Below are 18,076 nucleotides of genomic sequence, written 5' to 3'. Positions count from 1 at the left end.
ATATACGGTAAAGAAGATCATTTTATAAAAAATAGACTTTTAAAAAACATCACTTGACGTTTTCAAATTGTAAGACTTATAAAGTTATCTAGGCCTTTTCTGGCCTAGCAGATGGTCACTGTGGTGTATGCCCCCCACGTGCCTGGATGTGGACTAGCTCCTTGATATGATGGGTACCTTTTGAGTCTCTATGTAGAAAGTGATTTGATTTTGGGTATATAAGACACCTGTGGAGAACACCAGGAAAAAGAGCTATTCTAAAAGCTCAGCAGATTGTAGGGAATGCAAAAAGCTAGGAGAAAAACAAAAACCTTCCAAGAAAAACTAAAGGTGGAAGACACTTTCAGTTCTTCATAAGCTAAAGGCCCAAAGAAGATAGAACTCAGGAATCCAGGAGATCGCTTAGCCTAGTTCAAGAACTGGAATCATCAGAACCATAACAATGCTGCTTTGGAAAATAAGCAGAATGAAGGATAAAAATGGGGAGGAGGTTGGACTGGCAGTCTAAACAGAGGTATCCTGGTATTAATGAAATCAGGGTGGAGGAATGCCTTAGCTGGATAAGATTAGACTCTATTGCAGACTCCCAGTTTAAAACAGGTGACTGGCATTTATGTGTATATATGCACACAACTTCACTACATTCACTCTTCAGCCTTCAGCAAACATGCAAGATGCTGGGAATTCTGCATGGGCCATACACACGGTCCCTGCCCTTAGGGCTGCCATCCAGCAGGGGCGGCACCATGAAACAAAGTCACACAACCATTTATTTATTTATGATTGTGATGTATCTGCAAACGAGAAGCTGAGGGTCTGTGTATAACAGGGAATCTAACATAGTCTGAGGGATCAGGGAAGCCTTCCCTGAAGCTTTAAGTTGAAAAACAAAAACCTGATCAAACCTCGAAGAGGGGAAGAGGTAAGACCATGGAGGGCTTTATTCCTGAAGCTTGGTCCCAGGAAGAGCTTGAAGGCTAGGAGTCTGCTGGGCCAGGCCAGCTTCTCCCTAGGCTTGTCCAGCACTCCTATGAACAGAGGATGCGTGAGGAGACTCGGATGTCTTTAGACCAGTAAGGAATTGGGAGCCTGAGAGGGAGGATTGACTCTCTGGAAGGGTCTGAGGCTCCTTTAGGTTTAGATTCCTTTGGCAGCAGTCTGAGATCAGAAATGGTGCAGCATTCTGACCATTTAATTAATTCATAACATCCTCATTCTCATTTTGAGGACATTATTCCATCTAATTATTTTTTTCCAGTCTGTCCATTTGGAATGAAAAACAAAAGAATAAAGCTTAATGCCAGCATTTCTCAATGTCTCTCCAAAAAACGTAACTCTGCACTAAATAAAGCCTGGTAATTCAAAAGCAAAGCACTAATATATTCAGCATAAAACAGACAGAGGACCTAGAGCAATAATGACACCACTAATAACTAAAACAGTTATAACAATTAACAACAATTACAATGATAGAGAAGCTAATGGGTATGATCACAGCATTTAAATTGCTAGCAGAGCTGAGGAGGACTTTTACTAGAGGGAAAAAAAAGGGGCAGCATCTTATTTTTTTTTATCCCACGTAAGAGAAGCTATGCCCCCAAGCAGACAAAATGTCCTAGGAGGAATAGAAGCAGAGCAAGTTAAAAATATGTTGTTTTCCTCTCTTTTCTAGGTATTTATTGCAAAGCATTTGTCATTCCACACCAAGTCTTTACAACCAGTGATAATGTCATTTCTCTAGTAACGGAGGCCAAGTTGGTGCTACTATTGACAGAGTCGTTATTTGAAAATGAGCCACCATGATGTGGAGAGTTCTAAGGTGAAAGGAGCGGACACGGTTCTGCCTATCCCCCTCCTTAGGGACAACAGAGCTTGACCATGCTCTTTCCAGAGTTCACACGTCACGTTGGGTTTCTGTTTGAGAGATATTGGGTAGCTCCAGAATTCAAGCTGTGACCAAGGAAAAGAGGCTAAAGGCAAGCCAGCATGTTGTTTACATTTTCTTGATAAGCAAAAGGACTGTGCCAATGTGGCCCTGGGTATAATTACTTAACAGATTATGGAAAAGAGACAAAAGGAGAAGACAGATAAAGCCAGTTCTTGCATGAGAAATGGATAAAGAAGGCCAAAGCAGTGGCCCATTGGAAGGGACTTGAAATGTTCTCTAGACCAGGCCATAAAGGCCACTGTGTACATACAGTCCATTAAGCAGACTCAGTCTCATAACTTATTAGCTATTTCAGAAAGAAAGAGACATAGAAAAATTTGCCAAGCTCTACTGACTATGATACCAGAACAGGAAAAGCCACTAAACAATACCATTTGCTTGTTTTCATAGCTTTTTAGTCTTTGAGTTTTGAAATTATTGGCCTTCCCTGGTGGCTCAGATGGTAAAAAATCTGCCTGCAGTGCAGGAGACCAGGTTTGATTCCTGGTTCAGGAAGATGCCCTGGGGAATGGAATGGCAACCCACTCTAGTATTCTTGCCTGGATAATTCCATTGACAGAGCTTGGAGGGCTACAGTCCACAGGGTCACAAAGAGTCAGACACAACTGAGTGACTAAGACTTTCAGTTCTGAAATTATTATGGTTCCTAATGTTATAAGCATGATCTTGAAGTGGGGCACATTCACAGATTCTAATTTTCATCTTGTGTGTTCCTTTTATTGGGCCAAAATTATAGCTGGGTGATGATCCACTCATGTTTGGTCTTGGAAACCAGGTCTCAAAAAGTATTAGTAAGAGCTGAAAATACCTCTGTGGATTCCCTCTGTTTCTTTTATGTAATAATTTATGCCATTGGCAGCCACTAAAGTGGAAAAAATGCCTCAGAAATGGAAAGCTCATCAGCAATCATTTTTCTGCAGAAATGACTGAACATGGTCTCCTCCTTGGCTGAGTTTGCCCATAACTTCAGAGCAAAAACAACCTGTTTCAAGATCTTCTTTGGTCAGAGGTTTGACATTTCTAAGGATGATTCATGCCTCCAGCCCTGCTTTTGATCTGACATGGCATAGCCAAGCAAATGGCCAGTTGTTCTCATACAAACAGCAGAGATTGAGTTTTACTTTTGGCTACCTGGACATGCCTTCTCATGATAGAGAATGGAGATAAGCTATCATCACCAAAGACACTTAGTGTTAGACCGTTAGGCTGATGGGTTAGAATTTAGTGAAAATCTGAGGTGTTGAAGAGTCACTCATTAGAATAACCCTGTTACTAACAGTCAAGCTGTAAACCGAGCTCTTTATAGATTGAACAATCAATACTACAAGGCTGTGATAGATTTTCTAGGTAACAGAATAAAATAAAAGAAATTACATCTTACAGGGTCATTAACACCCAACCAGGATAAACTGAATTCTTTTTTTCTCTCTCTTCTGATAAGATCCTAGTTAGGCTTTAAAAATGTTAGCAATTCCATCAGGGAAAAAGCACAGCATTCCAGGGACAGGATCCCTGAAATAGTGAAGAAAAGCATGTGGATTTTAAAGGTAATCCTGGTAGCCATGGTATCATTTAGGAGAAAATACTTTTCCCCCTCAAAGGGCATGTGACACCTGACTTGCCCAAGTGAACCAAACTTGTGTAGCTTGCCTATTATAGAAGAATTTACACTGTCCTGGAGCTCTTGCCTTTTATATGTCTACCCTTCCCTCAAACCTCTATATTTTATTGTTTTAAAGCTAAGTGATGACACCTGGATGTTACATATTTCTTGCCATTTCTATAGCTCCTTTGTAGGAAAGGCATCATATAAATTCAATAAATAAAAAAGTAAATACAATAATAATAAAAATTCTTGCCTCAGATTCTTCAGAGAGAGGGAAAAGTCCTCCTTTGCTTTTTAATCCCTAAGTCACCAATCATTATAACTGGTGGGAAGTATAAACCATAGAAATGTATTTAGAGCTCATTGCTCTTTAACAACACCTATTTTGGAGGCAGAAAGCTTGAGAAACAAAGTTTTTTTTTTTTTTTTAAGAAGTATGTGAAAAAAAAAAAAAAAGAAGTATGTGAATTATAGCTGTTGGAACAGTTAAGAAACAAATCTCTCCTCACTCTTCAGACTGAACCTTAGAAAGAGGAGTGGAGGGAAGAAATAAGACGGGGGAGAAGTCTGAAACTGAATTTTAGGCTTTTGCCAGAAGGCTGCTGCTTCCTGAAGGAAGTTTAATGTAAAGTAAGAAGCTTCTAGTTACTCCACCCATGCTGTCCACACAAAGTGCTTCTTTCCTGCACCAGTGAGGGAAGTTGGTTGAGAAAAGACATATGTGGGATATGGGTTGGTAAAGAAATAGACTTTTGTTGTTGTTGTTGGAATTCTGTACAGCAAGTAGAACAGTAAAAAAAAAAAAAAAATTCACAGAGGACTTAATCACAAGCGCTAACAGTCATGAGGTCCTTACTTGAAACTACACTAACATTCCTGTCATACTTGCTTCACTTCTCTTTGGCTTTGGCTTGTGACTTCTAATGCTGCCTCTTTGCTGTCTTTTCTCTCATTTGGAGAAGTTGGGTCCTTCACTAAACCTGTTACATATTTACTTCCCATGGAGAATTCACCCAGGAAATGGGCTTTGCTGAATGGATTAGGAAGAGAAGAAAAGGCACGAGGAAAGGGAGAAGGAGGAGAATGGGAAAAGGTGGAGAGGCTAGAGAAACAGAAGGGGAAAAGGATGGAAAGAGGGAAAGAATCTCAAGGCTTAAGACTTCCATAGAATCACAAAGAAAAAGTCAGCCAGTATCTAAATCAGTCACTTCCAGGCTCTGCTGATGGCATAAATGTCCTTGAGGTGGCCTGTACATCATGTATTCCTTTATAGACAACGATAGACTAGGACCTTGGTCGACTTAAGGGGGCTTTAGAGGGGCATCTGACCTTAGAAAGGATGGGCTGACTAACAGACTGAAGCATGGTTAACAGTCTGGGATGAATAAGATGTAATTTTGTATTCAACAAACCTGTTACATATTCATTTCCAAATGTGCCTGGAATCAAACCAGGCCATCAGAAGTCAGCATCACCAAGCAATTCTATCCTTCACCCCCACGCTCACTTTTCAGATCTGACACATTTCCATTCCCCTCTGAACTTGCAATCTCCGGGCCTCTCAGACAGGAGACATTTCCATTCTTTCCATTCTCAATCCTCTGATCTTTTAGAGATGAGGCAATTCTATTTTCACTGTACTGATTTAAGAAATACTGATAGGGAAAAATAAATATCTGGTTCAGCTTCTCACCCTCTTTAGGATAAATCTTAGCTGTTCTGGGAACATTAATTAACGTGAATGGGTGGTTACTTTTAAGGTTAAGCTATTTCCCTGTCCAGTCATCTTATTCGGGGCTGTTGAGGTCAACACACCAGTACCCTCTTAGTGTTTGTAATCAGAGAACGGTGCTTTCTCTGGTGGGAAGCCCGAATATCCTCCCCTGCACCTGGACATTTTTGAGGCTCTCATACCTCCTTTTTGTTGGGTGCCACTCTCATCCTCTTCTAGATCATGCTCTTCATCTGTGGGGATAAACATGATCCGCATTAGCAATCAGTGGTCAATAGTCTGTTATTTGCACTGACGGGTCTTCTTTCTCTGAGCTCAACACACTCTCTTCTTTAAGGCAATAATTACCGTGTTCTTTTTTAAGTTTATTTATTTTTTATTTAAGGATAATTGTTGTTTTCTGTCAAACCTCAACATGAATCTGCCATAGGTATACATATAGCCCCTCCCTTTTGAACCTCCCTCCCATCTGCCTCCCCATCCCACCCCCTAGGTTGGTATAGAGCCCCGTTGGAGTTTCCTGAGCCACACAGCAAATTCCCGTTGGCTATCCACTTTCCATATGATAATATAAGTTTCCATGTTACTCTTTCCACCCTCTACTCCCCTCTCCTCATGTCCATAACTCTATTCTCTATGTCTGTTTCTCCATTGTTGCCCTGTAAATAAATTCTTCAGTACCATTCTTCTAGATTCCATATATATGCGTAGAATACTTCACTCTATATATTAGGTTCTAGATTCATCCACCTCATTAGAACTGACTCAAAGGCATTTCTTTTTATGGTTGAGTAATATTCCATTGCATATATGTACCACAACTTCTTTATCCGTTCATCTGTTGATGGACATCTAGGTTGCTTCCATGCTCTAGATATTGTAAATAGTGCTGTAATGAACAATGGGATACATATGTCTGCCTGTTTCAATTTTTGTTCCCTCAGGGTATATGCCTCCATGTTCTTTTTTATTTTTTTATTATTTTTTCCATGTTCTTTTTTAAAAAATCATTTCTCATGTTCCAACTGGCCTTCTTTTCTTTCCCTCTCCATTCATTCATTCACAAACATTCTTAAGTGCTTACTATATGCAAGACATTGCACTAGGAGCTGGAGATGTGGTGATGGACAAGACTGGTCAGCTTCCTGCCCTTGTGAAGCTTCCAATCCACTGAATTATTTAGGTGCCTATTATTAGGATCCTAATCCTCTTTCTCAGACCCGATTTCTCCTTCCCTTTGAGAATTCTCTTCAAAATGTGTTATCTCCATGTAAGTATTCAGAGTTTGTATGCGTGAAGCGAAGCACATGTTTAAACCCTCTGTGATTAATTAATCCTTAATATATCAAACTTTGTTCAATTGTTACAGAAGGTGGTCATATACACAGTTCTATGTTCTTGGTACTTGGAGCTTGTACTTAGCTTTTTACCGTTGTTATTCAGCCTGCCTCTTTCATGAGTGTGAACTCCTGAGGGCAATTGGAATGAATGGCGGGTACACAGTGACTTCTAAGTCAATGCCATTGTCTCACTCCATCCAAGTGTTTATAGAGTCAAAGTCACAACATGATTTCTTACCTTCATTAACCTGTTTCATCCCAGACTTTGTACTACCTGATAGCATGAGAACTGGGTCCTTATCAAGAAAGTATGGGTATCAGAATCACATTAAGCTGTTCTATATGTGGGGCAAAATGCACAGAAATATACATGCTATTCTCCTTTTTATCACTACCACCCAACACACACACACACACAGAAGCACACACACACAAACTCAGAATGAATGGGGCATAAAAAGCAACATTTTGAGGGTTGAATACTCAGTTTCTTCTGGCCACATGTACTTTCCTTTCTCTTTGAATCTGAAGGCACTTACCTGTCTTGATCCCCACAGTTATACCTTTAAATGGAACTTTTGAGGTGATGGCCCAGGACAACCTCCCCTTTAAATATAAGGTTTATAGGACAACATGAGTTATGGTATGTCAGACTAGGAGAAGTAAACTCTAAGCTCATAACTAGCGTAAGAGTATGTAACACACTACAGGACATTAAAGAATTACAATTAATTTCACATATAAAATGAAATAGTTGCCCTGCAAAAATTTAAATTAATATTGTTATTGGGATTGATACTTTGGGAAATAAATCACGTAACTAACATTTAAATAGGTATATAACATATATATATGATATAAGCCTGCCCTACAAGGTCGCACAGGAGAAGGACTCAACTCTCCTAATCTCTGTGTATGACCCTGCAGCAGAGAATTTCCAACTCACTGCCTGTAGGGCTCCCCCACCTCTCCATGAGGAATAAGGATGTGAGATAATGAAGGAGTGAGATCAAATATCAGAAATAGAACACACTGAAATAAATCACATTTAACATCATTCTTTGCACATTGTCTTCTTGTTATTACCTGCATTTCCTTCCTTTCTCTGCTATGATGTTTTTTCTTTTTGATGTGGGACCAATTTCGCAGGATTGAAAACATTCAAAGAAGAGTTGGTATGTCCTCCGTTTTAGAGATACCCAATAATCTGGACAGAGCACAGCTCTTTTGCTGATATCAGACAACTTAATCACAAAGACCAGTAATTTGCTGTGCTTAGGCACTTTTGCAGAGAGGGTTTATTCTACCTCTGCTGTCTGTGCGCAGATGTCTCTTCCTCCCAATTCTAATCAATGTAAATTGGGTCAGATCTCCACTGTGAATTACAAATTGGATCCGAAGTTGGAGGGTCACTGTGCCTGCTACTCCACCCCCTTCCCACCACCATTAGATGGGAAGCTACACCAAAGATCTTTTCTAAATAAATCAGACTTTATTGTAAAACTCGGCCACTGACGAGACATAACCTCATTAGCATTGATTTTAAAATAAATTATTGAAAGTGGCTTGCCTGCTCTTTGCATTTGTAAAATAGGAGAATGTAAATGTATTTGCAATGATAAAAATGAAAACTAAAACTTGAATCTTTTATCCTTTCAGGCAACATCACTTAAACCAGTCATGATACAAAAATGGAAAAAATAAAACTCTGCTTTATGCAGTTCAATTACAGAACAGATACTCTGATTTCCATTGGGCCTGTAGAGTCACCTAGAAAGAAAGCAGAATATTGGCCACAGGTCTTACATATCATTCATCACCGTTACTAAGCGCTATGGTGGTGCAAGTGAACCAGGACGCCCCAATCCCTATGTCTATCTAAGTCTGTCCTTCCCGGGTGGCTAAAAGCAGGTGTCAGAGTAGGAGCCCAGCCACTGAAGTGAGAGGTTGGGTGCTGTGTCTCTGCGGTCTTTGAAGGAGTAAGTATGGGGACCATCACCTGGTGAAGGCAAGTGCCCTCCCTCCACAGCTAGATGTGTCCTCTCAGCATCATCCCAGTTTCAGAGTAAAAAGTAAAAGTAAAGCGTCAGTCGCTCAGTTGTGTCTGATTCTCTGAGACCCCATGGACTGTAGCCTGCCACCCTTGCCGGGATTGTCCAGGCAATAATACTGGAGTGGGGAGCCATTCCCTTCTCCATGGGATCTTCCTGACTGGGGTCTCCTGCATTGGCAGGCGGTTTCCTTACTGTCTGAGCCACCCAGGAAGCCCCCAGCTTCAGAAGGCACCACACAAATAGCGGAAGGCTTAGCTGCTCAGTCGTGTCTGACTCTTTACAACCCCATGGACTATAGCCCACCAGGCTCCTCTGTTCAAGGGATTTTCCAGGCAAGAATACTGGAGTGGGTTGCCATTCCCTTCTCCAGGGGATCTTCCTGACCCAGGAATCGAATCCAGGTCTTCCGCATCGCAGGCAGATTCTTTACTGTCTGAGCTACGAGGAAAGCTGAGGCGTACAATTTATCTCGGATCTGTCCGTGAAGTCAAACTGCTATCTTTCAAATTCCAAAGTCAAGAAAACTGATTATATGGCAACAAGCAAAAAAACTCTGCTCACAAAAGGGGGTTAAACAGCCAAATTTCTTTCTTTCTTTTTTTTTTTTTTCATCTGTAAGGTGAGACTTTAATTTTAAAAAGATTACTTTGAAAAAAAAACTTTTTAGGCTAAAGAACTTGTTGAATTTCTGTATAAGAATATTATTAGGCTTTTTAGCATGACATCTACTAAAATACATCTTCATTTAAGGAGGAATTAAAATTTATGTGCTGCTCAACTTTAAACAGTAATAGATTATAATGGTTCTTGCTCCTAACAGCGCATATGGGAACCCAACCTTACACAGGCTTTAAACAAATTAACCTCTAAAGATTACTGTCCACTTATTACATTAAATGCTCTACTTGATTCCCAAATATTTCATTTCAATTGGGAAAACAGTTGAGGAAGATTCTGTTAACTGTGCGAATGTGTAAGAGAACCATGGGGTATCACAAATGAGCATCAGTATCCAGAGAGTTGACTTCAATCAACACTCTTGGCACAATGTCAGGGACACCAATGAGAGGCTGAGAGGAACAGGACACTGACTCCACTGCGGGGACCCGGAGAGGAGCCAGCTTCCTATGACGCCTCGCTCCTTTCTGAAGTGCTGCTCTGACATCGGTTGAACTGGGAATAAAATTTTTAAAATGACTAGATAAGAAAGAGGGAGGTCACTTCTCTCAAGTAAAGCAAAGTGACAGAAGCTTTAAAAATGCCAAATGTATCAATGTGCAACCAGATGTCAAGGTGCTCTGGTGACAGATGTAGCAGAAATGCAGATAACCTCGAAGTGCAAAGGGAACAGGCAAAAAATGGAAATAGAAACCACTCCACAGAATGCATAGATATGTTATAAATCCATGGATGCTACAGCACCTCTTCAAACAACATGGCAAATAGGAGCATAATGCTAATAGCACATTTAATTCTCTGTTGTATAGCTGGTAATCTCAACTGTTACCTCAAAATATTTGCATACTATCTCCATGGTAGGATCTTGAGTACTACATATTAAACTCAATTTTTGCTAACTGCAACACTTGGAATACACTAAATTTCAAAAATCATAATTGAGCACCTACTAATTGGAAGAGAAAAACCTAAATACAAATCCCTGGGGTAGAGGCTGAAGCAGAGCTCAGCTGCAGCTGCGTCTCCGGGAGGCTGCCACTGAGGGGACTCAGAGGGGCCCCTGTCACAGACTGGGGGCGGGGATTCGAAGCAGAAGAAAATACACGGTTCCAGTTTTGGTGCTGGTCAGAAGTAGGTTTGTCTGGAGCCAGGGGTGCACAGGACTGAGGGGAAGAAAAGGCCAAGAAGCTCGGAAGGGGCCTGATGGTAGCTTTGATTCTTTGATGTGCCCCTCATGGAGCCCTGCTTTTCCAGGAAATTGGAACTTGTTTCTTCACAAACTTCGTACTTTTGGTGTCTGCTTTTCTTCTTTCCTTAGACTTCTTGCTATCATCATTCCCCCTTTCTGTGGGTCTGGACAATTGTATGGGGGAAAAATAATTCCACAGAATGGTTTCCATTTGTCTCAAATGAAAAAAAAACCCAGTTATCTGCTTTATTATAAAGCGATCTGGTTTCTGGGTCTATAATGACCCTCCAGGGCAGTGCAGGCAGCCTCAGAATGTGCACAGACATTCCCAGGGAAGGCGCTTTGTCTCTCCATGTGCTCTCCTGAAATCTCTTTAGACAACACGGCCAGATTCTGTTGCTACTGCAGCTGCTGCAAGGCCTCAGTTACAGCTCTTCAATGGTCTCAGGTGCCTTGCTGGATTCCAGGCTCGAGGCCCCAGACAAAGAGAAACCTGATTAAAAACTGTCCTTTTATGGTATCTGGAATCATGAAACTGCGCCTGTGCTAGACTGCAAAATAATTTTGGGAAGGGGTGAAAGAGGGTTCAGAAAAGCCTTTCATTTTCCACATATTGCTTTAGTATTTCTTTGTTGGTAGTTCCCTACAGTTTAAACTACTGCAAATGAGATCTTTAAAATCAAGGGCTCCCATATTCTTAACATGGATGTTCAGAAATCCCAGTAGATAACAATCTTGAAACCATATTATCTAGGACTCACATTGTGGTCTTGGGCTGAAAACCTCGAGTGCTCTGGCTTTCCCTCAAGGGAAGGAGAGTGCTAGCCATGCAGCAAATGCTAATTATCCCACGATTAATGTGATGTAGTGCATTTAATTTGATGATCCATACACTATTTTGATTAGGAAAAAACATTTTTGTATTGACTTGGTATATGTTACAGGCACTTTTCTTTCAAAACTAGGAAGTCCATCAAAATTATATTCTGGAAGGGAGGAGATCTCACTTACACAGCCTTCCCCATAGAGACAGTGAGGCTGGTGTAGGCCCCATCCCAAAGAGAAAGGAGAAGCAGATATTCTCTACAAAGCACATTTACCTGTTACTGTGAGACATGTCTTAGAGGCCCAAGTCATTTGACTATTGATGAGTGTGCAACATTAGCACAATCCCACCTTACTGTCAATTGTCCCTCCACCCAGCACCTGTCTTCACAGTAAAAATGGGCCTGAGCAGAAGGTGCGAGCCACTTTCCATCTGCTCGGGATTTTCAGTTTCACCTGCTTCACACGTATCACTGAAAATGTCCAGCCGGACTGTCTCTGGTCTGGTTGGAGGAGATGGGGAATGAGCTGATTCCTAGGATTCTTCAAAGAGGCAACACTTTGTTTAAATGCCACCAGATGGAGAATAGCCAGCATTTCCTGAATGCTGCCTGTTTGCCAGGGCTCTCATGCTTTATGCATTCTGTTCCAGGCTTCTCATGCATCCTTTGTGACAGCTACTACTGTTATTCCCATTTTACAGCTGGCAAAACCACACCTGAGAAACAGGGCAGATAACTTGCTCAAGGCCTCACAGCTGGCAGATGGCAGAGCAGGTCCATCCTGACCCAGAGCCAGCACTGTCACTGTGACATCATGCTGTGTCTCACGTGTCACTGCTCAGGGGGTGGTCTTCTGAGATGAGTGTCAGGCTCCCTCACATCCTCTCTCAATTCCTCCAAGACAGGGAGGGTGGCACAGGCAAAACTAACTGCAATTTCAGAAGCAACAAGCTGAGTGGCACAGACAGGAAGCTGGCTGATGGAGACTCGTGTCTGAAATAATTGCATCATAACAAAATGCCAATATATCCCAACTTCAATGCAGTCTCTAAAAACTGTGATAGATAGAAGCTTTTGGGAAAGAACCTGTTGGCTGGGAACAGCCCTGTCCTTTAGAAAATAAACCAGCAAGTTGTCTGCTGTTGCCCTAATCTGGAAAGAGACCCTGGTTTTCCTGTGATGTGGCCTTCCTCACTTCTGAGGGGCCGTTGTTGTAAGCACAGGGTAAGTGGCTTTCCTCAAGAAAGTAGGCCAGTCTCCATGCCCTTGGAGTCCACTCCAATATCCAAACTGGCGCGAGCTTTGGCACACTGGGCGGTGCCATGATGGCTGAGGGTAGGGTTTTAAGGGGCGTGGGAAGGATGGTTGCTAAGAAACCAGTCACACATTCAGCAACCCACTTGGGGCTAGGTTTTATTTTCTGAGACACCTTTCCCTTTACTCTCCTTTGCTCTGTGTGTCTGAGCATCAGCTCCTTTCTCCCTGCTCCTTTGAGAAGTAAACACGGGCATTAGCAACCCTTCTTTGCTCCACGGAAGGCTGAGTGGCTCTGTGAGGTTCTCCCAGAGCACTCTTACACAGCTGTGACCTCAAGTGGAGTGTTACCTGGATATCTCCCCCAACCTGGACAGCAGCAAGTGGAATGTGAGCTCATCAGAAACCTCTGGCCAAGTTGGGGAATACATCTCCTTTTAGGGGTTGTTGTGATTTAGATCCATTTCTGCACCCTGCTGTTGCAATGGAGCAGACTGTGAAAGGGAAGATTCTCAGAGGAGCTGTGTTTTAATGTAGCAATTTGATTCAATTTTCCACTCTATAAAATTACCCATCACTGCTCGTTGCTTTCTAACAGACACCTTCACTCTTAATTTAACAATCCTATCGAATTCTGCCAGGGAAATTGGAAAAATTTATCACCTGTGAAATTTTATTTTCCTTTGGTTGTATCTGTTTTTGTAAAACTTCATTAACGACGATGACTTGCTGAGGAAATTATCATTTTTTTTTTTTAACTTCAGACACAAGAAATGGCTCGACCTCAACCAAGATATCATTTGCATAATAAAACACAACAAAAAGACTGGGGAAGTCGGGGACTAGCAGAGGCTGGAAGTGCTGGGAGAAGAAGCAGGCTCTTCTTGTCATGGGTTGGTGACTGAGTGTGTGAGGTCTCAGTCAGGAGGGAAGGTGTAGCCACAGCCCTGCAACTCAGGAAGCAATGACGTGGCTTCTCCCCAAGGGAGAGATGAACGTGGTATTGACAGGGTTGAACCCTTCTCAGGAAGCCTTGAAATGTCAGTTGCTTACTAACAATATTTTTAGCAACCAGCCCTGACTTCAGGGGCCTGAGTGTTAGGTTCACTTCAGCTCCTAGGTTCATCTGGGATTGAGGTTTAAATTGCTATAAATTTAGACTTAACTTGGATTTCTCAGTAGAGCACTGAACTCCTGGCAAATTTCCACAGGAGCGATCTTTCTGAATGGACTTGAAGATTCAGCGTTCCTGTGGTCTAACTACCTCACAATTAAAAGGCTCAGGCTTCATTTTTTGCACAGTCTGACCCCCACTGTGCTCTGCACTGTTTAGCAGCTGCTGTTACCCACACAGGAAGTGGTTGGGCGGGAGCAGTGATGACTACACAATTTTTGAGATGCTGGTTATCATGCCTTCAGAAAAAAAAGAAATACGTACAGTGGACCTGGTGTAATGGTGGGCAGAGGACACATGTTAGGTCTATTAGCAAGAGATGTGATTTGATTCGTGGTATATCTGGACTAGGCAAGGGTGAGCTGTGCTCTGTCAAGGCTTTACTGTGTTACTGAAAAGGCTTGTTGGCGTTTACATTGCTGCAGTCTTTTCATATCCTTCATCATTTGAGGTGACTTTCCATTATCCTCACAATTACACAGAAAAGAAGTTCAAACTAGAGAGTTTTGATGAAACTCATGGTGAACCTATGAGAACCAGCATGAATATTCTTGACTCTCGAACCTGTTGATGTTTGTAATAAATTACTTCACATGCAGAGATAAAACACACTCCCCACCCCCATCAACCCATCTTGCCCCCAGGGCAGGGCTTCTGTGCTGGGAATCTCGGAAGCTTCCTTGCAAGTGCCTCCATCAGAGGTTTGGCTTCCTCTGGAGCTGTCCAAGTTATATTCTTCTACCAGGTCTAGAGTCTCTAAACGAGAGGAAGGTAATTAGAAGACGAAATGTCTCACCTGGTAAGATTTCATAAATATCTTCTTCTTTCTCCCCCATAGGCTCTTTGAGCCCCACGCTGCCAGGCAAGATAATGGGTCTGCTTTGGGAACCAGAATTTGAGGAGTCAAAACCATCGATATCATCGTACATCTCTTCTTCTTCCTCTTTCTCCTCTTCTCCCTCCTCCTCTTCCTCCTCTTCATATGGAATGGTTAAGGAGCTCAGGTCTGTCAGGGCAGAGATGGGAATGAATCAAGATAGGGTGAGAAGGAAAAGGACAAGGCAGGGAAAGAAAGAGGGAGGAGGAGGAGGAGGGATGAGAATAAAACATGTCAAAAGAAAATGAAACACCAGGTTAAGTGCTGTTATTTCTAGTGCGGGACTTGGTGGCAGGAAATCTACAGAAAAGGCCAGACTAGCACTGCATCAGGTTTAAACCATCAACATAAATCCTTCCTTGCAATAAAACTTGATCAGGATGAAGCAGCCCTGAAAAGTATGGGTGTGTGAGAGCACATGAGGTGAAGGGAAGAGAATAGGCCAGAAGAGGAAATGCCAGCGTGCTTCGCGCTGCTTGTCAAGTGGAAAACTGGGAGGGTGAGTGATGGCCTAGGTTCTCCGGGGCGCACAGAGCCTGGGAACTATGGTGGCTTCCACAGGATACCTGAGCTGTCACAAGCTCATTCATCTCCCCCATGGTCTCACTGCAGAATTTCGAGAGGTGTGCTTGTAAAGAGAAAAGTGGGCAAAAGTGGAAGAGGAAGAGAAAGTGGGATGTGGAAAAATATAACGGTAACACCGGACCAGATGGAATGGCTGAGTGATGTGGTTTCCATGTCCTTTTGCAACTGTACAGTCTGGCTGACCTTAAAATGGGTCACCACATAGAGGACGTTGAGCCATTACAGCACTGGGGGGCATAGGGCAGGAGAGGGAGATTGCTTTCTTATTTTAATGGGGAACTGGGAAGGTTCATTCTCTGAGGCGCAGTATAGCGTGCTCTCTGAAACCCTGCTGAGGGGCCTCTGCAGAATGGGCGAGAGCAAGCAGGGTGCTCTGGGGAAGAAAGAATAGAGAGACATCCGATGCTCATTTCGAAATACAGTAAAACTGTTTGGCTTGATTAGGCTTTTAATAAAGATTTTGCAACTATTTTCATCTGAATTCTGGAGCCACCTCATATGAGGAAGGGATCAAAGACACATCTGTGGCTTAAACCATATGTTATTATTTTGTTTGTTTTAAAATAAAATGGAATGAATAATTTCTTCAATGTGGGATTCTGAAAGTACCACAGGGTACAGCTCAATAAAGCTGCTTGGAGTTTTATTGAGGTTTACACACTTAGGGGTATATTACACGCATAAATCCAAGGCACCTAGATGAGAGCGTACCCTGTAGTCTCACCATCAATGTTCATGTTTGCCTAGTTCTAGTCTATTATACGTGACGCTCTTGGTAGATGCAATAGTTTGTTCCTGTGATAGTAAAGGCATAAACTGAATAAAGGAGGCAATTGTAATTAAAGCTCTGGTGCTTCCTTCTTTTTTATCCACAATAAAATCTTATAGCAGAATTTAAAAAACTAGATGAAAAGGCTTGGTGTTTTAAGTTGATGTTCTTCTCGCTAGGTCTTGGGTCACGTACGAAGTTGGTGCTTCTGCCTTTCTGCAGAGGCAGGGTCCTGCCATGAGGTATGTGTACCATCAAGAGGGTTATCAATGTCAGGTGACAGACTCTTGGCTGACTGCCCCTACCTGCTGGGCCCCTCCCAGACAAGGCTGCCTGGGCCCCTGTCACTGCTGTGCCTACAGGATGGCCAGCAGAGGGTACTCTAAGAGCAGTCATTTGACATCCTCAGGCAGGCCTCTTCCCAGTCAAAGCAAAGAACATTTGATTGTGGTTTGGGAAACAGCAATTTGTCTTTTGTGTCCAATGTTCTCAAAGGCCACCTAGATGAGTTTAGATTTCTACTTGACTAAAACTGGAAGATTTTGAACCTAAACCACATCTAGATGACTTTGGTATCATGTATTTCTTTTCCAGAATATAAGGGGTTACGAGACACTGAATTGAGCGGAGCTGGTGTTTATTTTTTTATTTTTTGGAGCTGGTGTTTAGCATATCTTTTCTGGTGATTATAAATATTACGGACTTGCCTGTAGGTAGGTGGAAGAGCTAGAATGATACTAGAGGTCACCTCCAGGTTGATGGTTTCTTTTCCTTCTGCATCACATATGGTACTATTTGTTGTTATCATGTGAAAGATAAGATAGGGAGAATGGGCAGATAGAAATATATTGAAGCCCATGGATTATAGTTATGCAATACAACTTGAATTGAAAATGGACTGAAATACTGTTTCTGTAATAACAATACTTACCCTTTAACAAGAAACCTATTTGATCCACCCAGTCTCTGGCTTCAGCTGGACTAGAAGCTGTAAACTAGAGAAAAATTAGTGAATTAGTGTATCACTTTCACTAACATTTCTGTGAATCCTTTAGGGAGGTTCAAGGGGAGGAATCTTGAGAGCTGAACTGCAGAGTCAAGTAGAAGGCTCAGAATTCTCATTAACTCTCAGATTCCTGAGAATTAACATTTAGAACAAAGATCAAAATCCCACTCAAAGTGATTTTTCTCCTTCAGTAACTTCGCATACCCAAAGTTGACAGCTGGATTTGAATCCAGATTCATGTTTATGTGCATTCATTCATTTGATTACCCATTCATTCATCAGGCATTTATTGAGAACAGTTTACAGAGAAAAAGGCAAACCCAAACTACTGACTTCAGATCAACATGTCAGTTTTGGAGACGGCACACACTCGTGACAAGGGACACTACAAAGCAATTGCGTTTGCAAACAGCTGGATGTTGAGAGAAGACAGGGAGCACTTATCATCGCCCATGGTAAGCCAGGGAGGCTCGCTGAAGTAACACTGTTTGGGTTGAATTTTTAAAGAGAGTTGGTGGAAATTGGTGGAGGGAGCTGAACATTTCAGGTAGGGAGAACCAGCCGCCAAAGATTAGAAACGAGACCATCAAGTATAGGGAAGGTAGGCAGATCAGCTTGACTGGAGAACAGTAACAGATGAATCTGGAGAACTAAGGGTCAAAGAAGAACTGATGAAAAGGCTTTGAGTATGAGGAATTCAGATTTCAAGGGCAGGCGGTACAGATGAAGCCACTGTAAATTCTAGAAAAAGGAGAGGGAGAGTCTGTCAGTTGTTGTGAGTAGGACAGACTGAAATAGGGAGAAATTAGAGACAGATCAACTAGAAGGCTACTTAACTAGTCCTCTGAATGAAGTGATAGGGACTTAACTATTGTGATGGCTGTAGAAATAAATCAGAAGGAAAAGATCCAAAGGATATTGTAGAGGAAGAATCCACAGACTATAGTAATGACTTGGATTCAATGGGCCAAAGAAAAGAACTAAACAAACTCTACATCCTGATTCACAAACAGGCCAGTCAAGCATCAGGCTTTAGT

The 18,076-nt window shown here is 42.1% G+C and overlaps 1 protein-coding gene across 2 annotated transcripts in view; it reads right to left on the bottom strand.

Annotated features, from left to right (window-relative positions):
* The window catches only part of SKAP1 (src kinase associated phosphoprotein 1), a 292,018-nt gene that overhangs the window by 24,509 nt on the left and 249,433 nt on the right, over positions 1–18,076 (bottom strand). For both annotated transcript variants that reach the window (XM_043904307.1, XM_043904306.1), the window contains exons 8-10: positions 16,965–17,028; positions 14,599–14,808; positions 5,469–5,519 (exon numbers count right to left, since the gene is read on the bottom strand). In XM_043904307.1, the coding sequence (XP_043760242.1) occupies positions 5,469–5,519; positions 14,599–14,808; positions 16,965–17,028 (325 nt within the window). The remainder of the gene's footprint in view (positions 1–5,468; positions 5,520–14,598; positions 14,809–16,964; positions 17,029–18,076) is intronic.

The sequence above is a fragment of the Cervus elaphus genome, chromosome 5, assembly GCF_910594005.1.
Source record: "Cervus elaphus chromosome 5, mCerEla1.1, whole genome shotgun sequence".
NCBI lineage: Eukaryota > Metazoa > Chordata > Mammalia > Artiodactyla > Cervidae > Cervus > Cervus elaphus.
Note: the sequence above shows the minus strand (reverse complement) of the source record. Positions and strands in the feature narration are given on the sequence as shown.